General features: G+C 37.3%; 1 protein-coding gene across 1 annotated transcript in view; it reads right to left on the bottom strand.

Annotated features, from left to right (window-relative positions):
• The window catches only part of LOC107567984 (ephrin type-A receptor 6-like), a gene marked incomplete at its 5' end in the record, with an annotated part of 12,043 nt that extends 3,965 nt beyond the window's left edge, over positions 1 to 8,078 (bottom strand). Inside the window, 9 exons of the mRNA XM_016253814.1 lie at positions 219 to 380; positions 803 to 1,012; positions 3,470 to 3,531; positions 5,119 to 5,304; positions 5,802 to 5,927; positions 6,035 to 6,105; positions 7,008 to 7,116; positions 7,509 to 7,671; positions 7,954 to 8,078. Of these exons, the coding sequence (XP_016109300.1) occupies positions 219 to 380; positions 803 to 1,012; positions 3,470 to 3,531; positions 5,119 to 5,304; positions 5,802 to 5,927; positions 6,035 to 6,105; positions 7,008 to 7,116; positions 7,509 to 7,671; positions 7,954 to 8,078 (1,214 nt within the window). The remainder of the gene's footprint in view (positions 1 to 218; positions 381 to 802; positions 1,013 to 3,469; positions 3,532 to 5,118; positions 5,305 to 5,801; positions 5,928 to 6,034; positions 6,106 to 7,007; positions 7,117 to 7,508; positions 7,672 to 7,953) is intronic.
• Positions 8,079 to 8,917: the final 839 nt, after the last annotated feature.

Raw genomic sequence — 8,917 nt, forward strand, 5'->3', positions numbered from 1 at the left:
TATATATATATATATATATATATATATATATATATATATAAAATACATATGTAATATTTGTAATAAAGCATTTGAAGGTTTACACGAAACTGAAATTGAAAAATGCTGAATGATGTTTACAACATATATTTTGCCTAGAAAAATTTGAAATACATTTTGCCCAGAAAAACTGCCTTAGAAAACTCTATTGTTAAAAATTTAGTAGAATTAGAATAGACCAAGTGACTCACATCTTGGTTGGACATCTCCCAGTAGGGCCTTTCTCCATATGACATGACTTCCCACATGACAATACCGTAGCTCCAAGCATCACTGGCTGAGGAAAACTTTCTGTAGGCAATAGCCTCGGGAGCGGTCCAGCGGATGGGGATTTTACCCCCCTGACAAAACAAAATCTTTTCTTTTTATTATAATAGCAAGCAGCATCACTCTGCATTTCCTAGACAATCAAAGGAGATTGCTTGTTATGTAATGATGAGTCGTAATTGAGCTTTTCTTGGAATATAAGTGTATAAAATGACACACTCAGACCCCTGTAACAAAAAGTTCAGATGTATTCAGACACATTTAGCATCTTATTATAAATCAAATTGCTCAATCACTCCTCAGAGTAAGCCCTTAATCTCATGTTATACTGCTTAGATAAACTCAATCCCATTCACTAACACACGACGAGCAGAGTAGTGCTAAGCTCCAGAGATTCTGGATCAGCTTTGGCTGTCTAAAGAGCACAGATTGTTATTAACTCTGAACGGCCCTGAATTTAAATGAACCAATATTGAAGCGGGTGCATGTGGCTTACTGTGGTGGTGTAAGCTGCCTCCGGGTCGTCCTCGAGCACCCTGGACAGACCGAAGTCCGACACCTTACACACCAGGTTGTCATGCACTAGAATATTTCGAGCTGCCAGGTCCCGGTGGACATAGCCGATGTCGGACAGGTACATCATACCTGAGGCAATGCCACGCAGCATACCAACCAGCTGGATCACGGTGAAGTGTCCGTCATGCTTCTACAAAAGAAGAGAGAAGAGAAGAGGAGGACAGGCAAGAAAAAGGGATAGAGATGTTTATCACAATGAACAATACAAATATTCACCTCTAAACCAGACCTGAAAGCAGAAATTGTTGAATAAAGTTGTTATTTTTGTTTTCTTTGCACACAAAAAATTTGCTTCATAACATTAAAGGTGGGGTATGTATTTTTTCAAAAACGCTTTAGAAAACTGAGTCGGCCCAAGAACCAAAACAAACTTGTAGCCAATCAGCAGTAAGGGGCATGTCTACTCATGATGTGGAGGAGAGAACGTTCAGTGCACAGGACGGACATTAGCGAGCCGAGCGACAGAAAGATAGAGATGGCAGATAAAAAACAAAAGAGAAAAACGTCTGCGGAACTAAAGAAGCTTACGATAAGGCAAGAAGTAGGCAAGAAGTAGGACAGTGTAAATATCGGATCAGCTTTCCAGCGCTGGAGAGAACTCAAGGAGCGGAAGGCCTGCGATCGGAAGCCGAGGTTGCTTTATTTCTTCTCGATAGGTGAGTAACACCGTGTCTGCACCGGACGCGACAGTTGTCAAGGCACACCGCAACAGCTGAAGTCTGTCTACACTGGACGCGATAAAGCGACCATTGAAAATCATTTGAAATTTGTGTCAATATGTCATAAATAGAATGCAGCAGCAGTTTTCTGTCTGGGATTTGTTGTGTCGCGCCACATCCAGTGTAGACAGCATCACTGATTATAATGAGTTCTATAGTATTTTGCCGCGCCGTGCCACTCGCGTCCGGTGTAGACACAGTGAAACATTGGTTTTGCTTTGATTCACAGAACTAATCGTTGCCTGGGTTGCGTACGTATGTGTGGGGTGGAGCTATCAAAATAGGGGCGAGACCCTTTTGGGGTAGGGGAGTGTTTGTTTTGGGGATTTGAAATATCAACATTGGCTACCAGAAATCACTTACCCCACCTTTAAGGTTGAACATTGATGTCACGTGGACTATTTTAATGATGTCCTTACTACCTTTCTGAGCCTTGAACGTGTCAGTTGTGTTGTTGTCAATGCAGGGTCAGAAAGCTCTCGATTTCATCAAAAATATTTAAATTTTTGTTCCAAAGATGAACGAAGATCTTACAGGTTTGGAACATAAGTGTGAGTAATTAATGACAGAATCTATCCCTTTAAAGCTTGTGTTTGGATAGTAGTTGATGAATACATAGATGCTAAGAATGATTTTTCTTTTTATTAACCTTATAGCTTTGAGTAGTTCGTTTTAAATTGAGGAAAGAACAAATATTGAGTAGGCTCTCAGGGAAATTCAGTATCAGTTGAAAGCTGATAACCAAGAATGAATGAATGAATAAACAAACAAACTAATTAATTAATTAAATAATTCCTGGTTCCTTTTTTGACATTCAATTCTTTTTACAGTTCTTGAAGGCACTACTATTCAACACTACATTACATTGTTAGTGGATCTACTGGTAACACTTTATTTTAAAATCTCTTAACTAGTTGCTTTTTAGCATGCATATTACTAGAATGTTATGTTACTAGCCAATTATTAGTAGTAATTAAGCACATATTCATTCCTTATCCTGCATGACCTTATTCTACATCCCTAATCCTACCCAATACCTAAACTTAACAACTACCTTACTAAATATTAATAAGCAGCAAATTAGGAATTTATTGAGGAAAAAGTCGTAGTTAATAGTGAATAAGTGTTTCCTATTCTAAAGTGTTACCGATCTACTATATACAGTAACCAATGTAGTCCAATAACTGAACTAATGACTTGTATAACTTTTTTTTTTTTTAATCTAAAGAGAACAGTTTAGTTACAAATGACTTTAAGTCCAATTGATGACTTTGGACTTTGGATACAAAAAGTATTCTCGTAGCTTCTAAAATTATGGTTGAACCCCTGATGTCACATGGATTACTTTACCGATCTCCTTGCTATGTTTCTGGACCTTGATCTTGTAAGGATCCTTGCCGTCTATAGAGGGTCAGAGAGCTCTCAGATTCCATCAAAAATACCTTAATTTGTGTTCTGAAGATGAACGAAGGTCTTATGGGTTTGGAACAACATGAGGGTGAGTAATTAATGACAGAATTTTATTTAATGACATTTTTAGGTAAACTGTCCCTTTAATAATAGGCTTGCTAATAAGTAACTAGTTAATTGGTCCCTATACTAAAGTATTACCAAAATATCTGAATTTTTAGTCATTTTGGATTATTTTATTGCTTGTTTTTTGTTTGCTGCAGACCCCAAATGGACCCCAGCCCCCTGGTTGAGAACCACTGTTTTAGACTGTCACACCGCATGACATGTCAACTTTCTAAAAGCATTTCATATCAACTATCTGCTGGCAAATGAGAAAATGCTCTCTCTGGATAGGTCATGTTTATGAGCAATGTCAGGTGTGGTGTGCCATTGTAATGAATTGAGTTCTTGTATACCCTCAGAAAAGAGTCCAAGGAGCCATTCTCCATGTATTCCACCACTATCATCACAGGCCGACCTACAAAGAGGAAAACAGGACACCTGTAAGTAATGGACTAGGTTATACAGAAAGAAACAGAGGGAAATGGGACAGACATTGCCACATTACTCGACTGTGTCTTTGCATGACTACAAGTCAAACCCAAAAGTTCACTTTTTCCTTCATTATCAGTGCTTAGTTTCTATGAAATTAGTGTATAATGTTGCTACAGTAACATCTGTAGTACCTCTATCATTTTAATTAACTTCTCCAAACCGCCTTAGTTAATCTATAGAAGCATGGTAGTTCCAAATAGATGAAAGACATGACATAACTCTAGAATCATACACTGACAGTTTCTTCTTTTTTTTTTCTTCTGGAGGTTGCAGGTAGTTTGATTTATAGCGTGAAATCAGTGATTGTCTGCATGTCAGACCGAAGCTGTGAGTGTATCAAACTTGGCGGAGAAACATGTTTGAAACAACGCTTTTGGCTGATGATGATCCAAGTTATTCTGTAATCAGTTTCATTCAGACAGTTCGCATCCTCAATGATCAATAGCAATACTTCACGATTTCCTTATGTTTTATTTATGCATTTATTTGTTTATGCCCTGCCGTGCTATTCAGACATAGAGCTGCATTAAACTCATTACTGAAGGGTATCACATCACTGTTCAAAAGTGTAGGCTAAGTAACACTTTTTTTGAAAGAAATTATAATTTTTATTCAGTAAGGATGCATTAATTGATCAATTGATCAAAAGTAACAATGACATTCATGTTACAAAATACTTTTTTAAATAAATGCTGTTCTTTTGAACGTTTTTCTTGCAGAGAGAAAAACGCTTTTGGCTGATGATGATCCAAGTTATTCTGTAATCAGTTTCATTCAGACAGTTCGCATCCTCAATGATCAATAGCAATACTTCACGATTTCCTTATGTTTTATTTATGCATTTATTTGTTTATGCCCTGCCGTGCTATTCAGACATAGAGCTGCATTAAACTCATTACTGAAGGGTATCACATCACTGTTCAAAAGTGTAGGCTAAGTAACACTTTTTTTGAAAGAAATTATAATTTTTATTCAGTAAGGATGCATTAATTGATCAATTGATCAAAAGTAACAATGACATTCATGTTACAAAATACTTTTTTAAATAAATGCTGTTCTTTTGAACGTTCTATTCATCAAATAATCATGAAAGAAAAAAAAAGTATTATGGATTCCATAAAAAAATATTAAACTGATTGATACTTGAAAACATTGATACTCAGAAATCTTTCTCAAGCAGAAAATCAACATATTAGAATGATTTCTGAACGATCATTAGACGCTGAAGTCTGGAGTAATGGCTGCTGAAAATTCAGCTTTGCCATCACAGGAATCAATTACATTTGAAAACATATTCAAATTCATAAAAGTTATTTTCAATTGTAATAATAATTCACATTATTACTGTTTTTACTGTATTATGATCAAATAAATGCAACCTCTGTGAGCATACGAGACTTCTTTCAAAAAAGACCTGGCTGACCTCAGACATTTGAATGGTATTATCATGGATATATTATACAGCTGTTTAAATCTTCAGAAGGCAAAAAGAAAGCAAAACGTTTCTTACTCTTTGTAACCACACCCTCCAGTCTGATGATGTTAGGATTATCAAACTGTCCCATGATGCTCGCCTCTCGCAGGAAATCCCGTCTCTGACGCTCAGTGTATCCCCCCTTCAGGGTCTTTATAGCCACAGGAATTTCCTTTTTTCCTGGGATACGGAGCCGGCCACTGCACACCTCCCCAAACTCGCCTGCAGAATACACTCGAGTCCATATTCACTGTCATAACATTTAGGGTTACTGCTTGCATTTGTATTTACTAAACACTAGGTGGCAGTCAAACTATATCAAAGTTCACAAGTCTCTTTACAAGGGTTCTCCTTGTGGCAATGATTTCACATTGAATTATTTCCTACTTACCTCACTGAAGATTAGATTCTAATAATTTTGTCTTCTGAGAATAACAAAGTGATTTTCAGAGAGGCATTTAAGAGCCTAACTGTGACAATGATCTGAAATATATTTTAATTCGACACATAAGAAAAACCAGAGCCTAGATCTAGAGACTAAAGGAGAGAAGAAATCTGAAGCAGTTTTTTTTTAAACATTTTTTAAGAACTTTGTCTTCTAACCAATTTATTTTTAACTCATGACACATTTTCATTTTATATCTTGCTGCAGAAATAGCAGGAGTAGATTATGGGCTACTGAGTATCAGACTGAAGTGAGCTATAAAAAGAGCTCTGACCTGCTCCGATGACTCTTTCGATTCGGATACGAGATGGATCGATTTCCTTGGCAAACTCATGAATGGCCTGTGAGGGGTCCTCATAAGTGTCCGGGTCAATGTAAGTCTTTAATCCTGGGAATGGCACTATAAAAAACATGTCAAAGGTTGAAATCTGTATTTTTTTTTCTCCTGAATACATTTAAAATATGAATATACAGTATGTGAGTGAGTGTGTAATTAAGGTCTCATACCATGCCCATTTTGATACTGTGTTCTTTTTTTGTCTTCTGACTTTATCTTAGATTTTATGTACCACTGACACCTGTTCAAATAAAAAGAAATGTAATTGATCAATGGTTTTGTTGATGTACGTTACATAACACAATTAGACTTCAGCGCTGTCAGTGGTTCTGAAGCCAGTGTCCCTGTCCACAGTGCTGAATCATGATCGGTAACCAGAAAGACTCAAGACACATGGCTGAACAGCTCCTCAAATGTTGAAATGAAACTAATGCTCCTCCAGGGAAATCAACTCAAGAGTGATCAATTGTAAATTAATTTATTTTTTTCGAGAAGTTAAGACACTGATTCTGTCCGTCATCAAGAGCTCTTGATTTATTTGAGAGCTGCTCACAACAGCCTCCCTGCAAATCTGCACAAGCAGCTGAACACGGTGCCATCAGCCCCTGCAGCTGTGCAAGGATGTGATGGCACAGGGGCTGGCTGAGTGAGGTTTCACACAGCGCGCTGCACATGCTGATATTGCGAATCGCAGGACTGTGTGGCATGTTTAAGCTTGCTGTCAGTCTCACAGCAGGCCATTTCATGGCAGCAGACACGGCCGCTGCCGGGAGGCTGCAGCATTCCGACTAATTAGGCAGCGACATGGCTCAGCCAATCGGAAAATAGGAAGGTGCTCCGTGGCCTACAGGCCTATTAGGAGATGGCTGGATAAGCAAGGAGCTAAATTAAGGGTAAATGAGTGAATGAAAGAAAAGACATATCCATGACATCCACAGACAGACAGACAGAGATGATAGATAGATAGATAGATAGATAGATAGATAGATAGATAGATAGATAGATAGATAGATAGATAGATAGATAGATAGATAGATAGATAGATAGATAGATAGATAGATAGCAAATGCATATAAACACAACATCTGTTCATCTATCCTGGAGCATATTTACCTGCCCCATTATTATTTGCTCCCTTATTACCTGCCAGTGATGAGAAGGAAGAGGGTGAGAATGACGAGGAGAGAGAAGCCCCCCACTGTGGCTGTAACAATCACCAACACCTGGCCCTGATCAGCTGCCTCCTCAGAGTCTGACATAGTGAAAGTGTGTGTGTGTGTGTGTGCACATGAAAGAGCAAGAGATGGAGAAAGAAAGAGAAAGAAGCACAAAACAATGAAGTCACTTTCAAGTTTACATTCGGTCGGTCAGTGGGGCTTCTATCAGTCTCAGAAATAGATTTAATGCCAGGAGAATGGTTGGTGGGTCTTTAAATACATACGGTGCACTAAGGTAAGCCAAAAAGCAGAACTGAAATCACACAGCACTTGAAGTCAATGACAATAAACATATAATGTTCCCTTCTAACATCTGTTTAAAACTCGTTATGACGTGGTTATGACCACCATCTCAGAAAATTAAGCACAACTACAGTGTTTTAGGCTAACAGGTATTGAAATGAGGCATTTTTAGAGAAACCCTTACTCTCGTCTCCTGTGGCGAATTCAAACTTGGGGCTGTAACTGCTGAAGCCGACGAGGGAACGAGCACGCACGTGGAAAGCATAAACCGTGGAGGGCTTTAGTCCGGCCACTATCACGCTCGGAGACTTTGTGCGTGTAGAGGAGTAACTTAACTGTTCCTGTTCCTATAAATATAAAGGTAGAAAGAAAACAAGATTCTTCATTTAGCATACTGTTCATTATGTAACTGATGTTTTCAGTTTTAAGGCATCTTTACACATCTGAGTTTAGGCTGCTCTTCGCCTACTCAAAATCATGATAAATAAAGACAATACTGACACATACAAATCTGAGTAAAGTATGCCAGCAATAAAGTAAAGTATAAGTAAATTATACGGATATGATTGATGTGTAAATGCCACCTCTGAGAAGCTTTTAATGATTTAAAAACGATGCTGGTGAGTAACCTTTTCATAATACTTGATCTCGTAGTCCAGGATGACAGCATGTGGCTGCTCAGTTTCCTGCCAGGAGAGGGCGATACTAGTTTGAGATGCCCAGTCTTTTCTCACCACACCTACCAGAGACGGACCTGAAAGGCAAAAACAATAGTTAGTGATGGTGAAAAGTTCTGTCTGATGCAATGAGGGTTTCAATATGTACTGAAAATAGGTAAGCTTTTCTTAACAGGTCACTTTACTGCCATCTAGTGCTTGAAATAATAAACAGCACCTACAAACCATTGTCCCAAAACACCTGGTTTTACAATATGCTACTTAGATATAAGCTTTAATATACTTAGGTGTTTTGTCAGTAATGACATTATATATTAATCAAAGTTGTAAATTGATTAATAAAAAATCACTGAATTGGCTTACACTTTATTTTAAGGTGTCCTTGTTACAGTGTAATTATACATTTAAGTATTGAGTAATATTAAATAACTACATGTACTTACTATATGGTTAGGGTTAGGATTAGGGTTTGGCTTTGGCTTTGGGCTACTTGCATGTAGTTATGCATAATTTATTGTTATTATAATAGTTAGTACATGTAACGTGTAACAAGGTTACACACCTTAAAATAAAGTGTTACCCAGAATAGCAAATAAATCACAATTCATCATTGTTTGTGTACCCTCTTCTATTATTATATATTCTTTTTTTCACCTTCTTTTTATTTGCATACCATTGTACTTTTATTTAGCATTGTACTTATATATTTAGTTATTCTTGTTCTTAAATCACATATTGATGCAGTTACTTTATGTGGTTTTTGAGCTGAAAAAGAAAATAATAGAAAAGTTTTGGACATTATAACACCTGTGCTGGCAAAAGCAATTAAGCTCTGATACTTTTTTTTTACACAATTGGCTTTGAAATTTTGAACATCATTGTAATTAGTCAGCTCTGCTTATGCTATGTGAAGATA

This window comes from Sinocyclocheilus grahami, unplaced genomic scaffold (genome assembly GCF_001515645.1).
Source record: "Sinocyclocheilus grahami isolate Dianchi unplaced genomic scaffold, SAMN03320097.WGS_v1.1 scaffold1204.1, whole genome shotgun sequence".
NCBI lineage: Eukaryota > Metazoa > Chordata > Actinopteri > Cypriniformes > Cyprinidae > Sinocyclocheilus > Sinocyclocheilus grahami.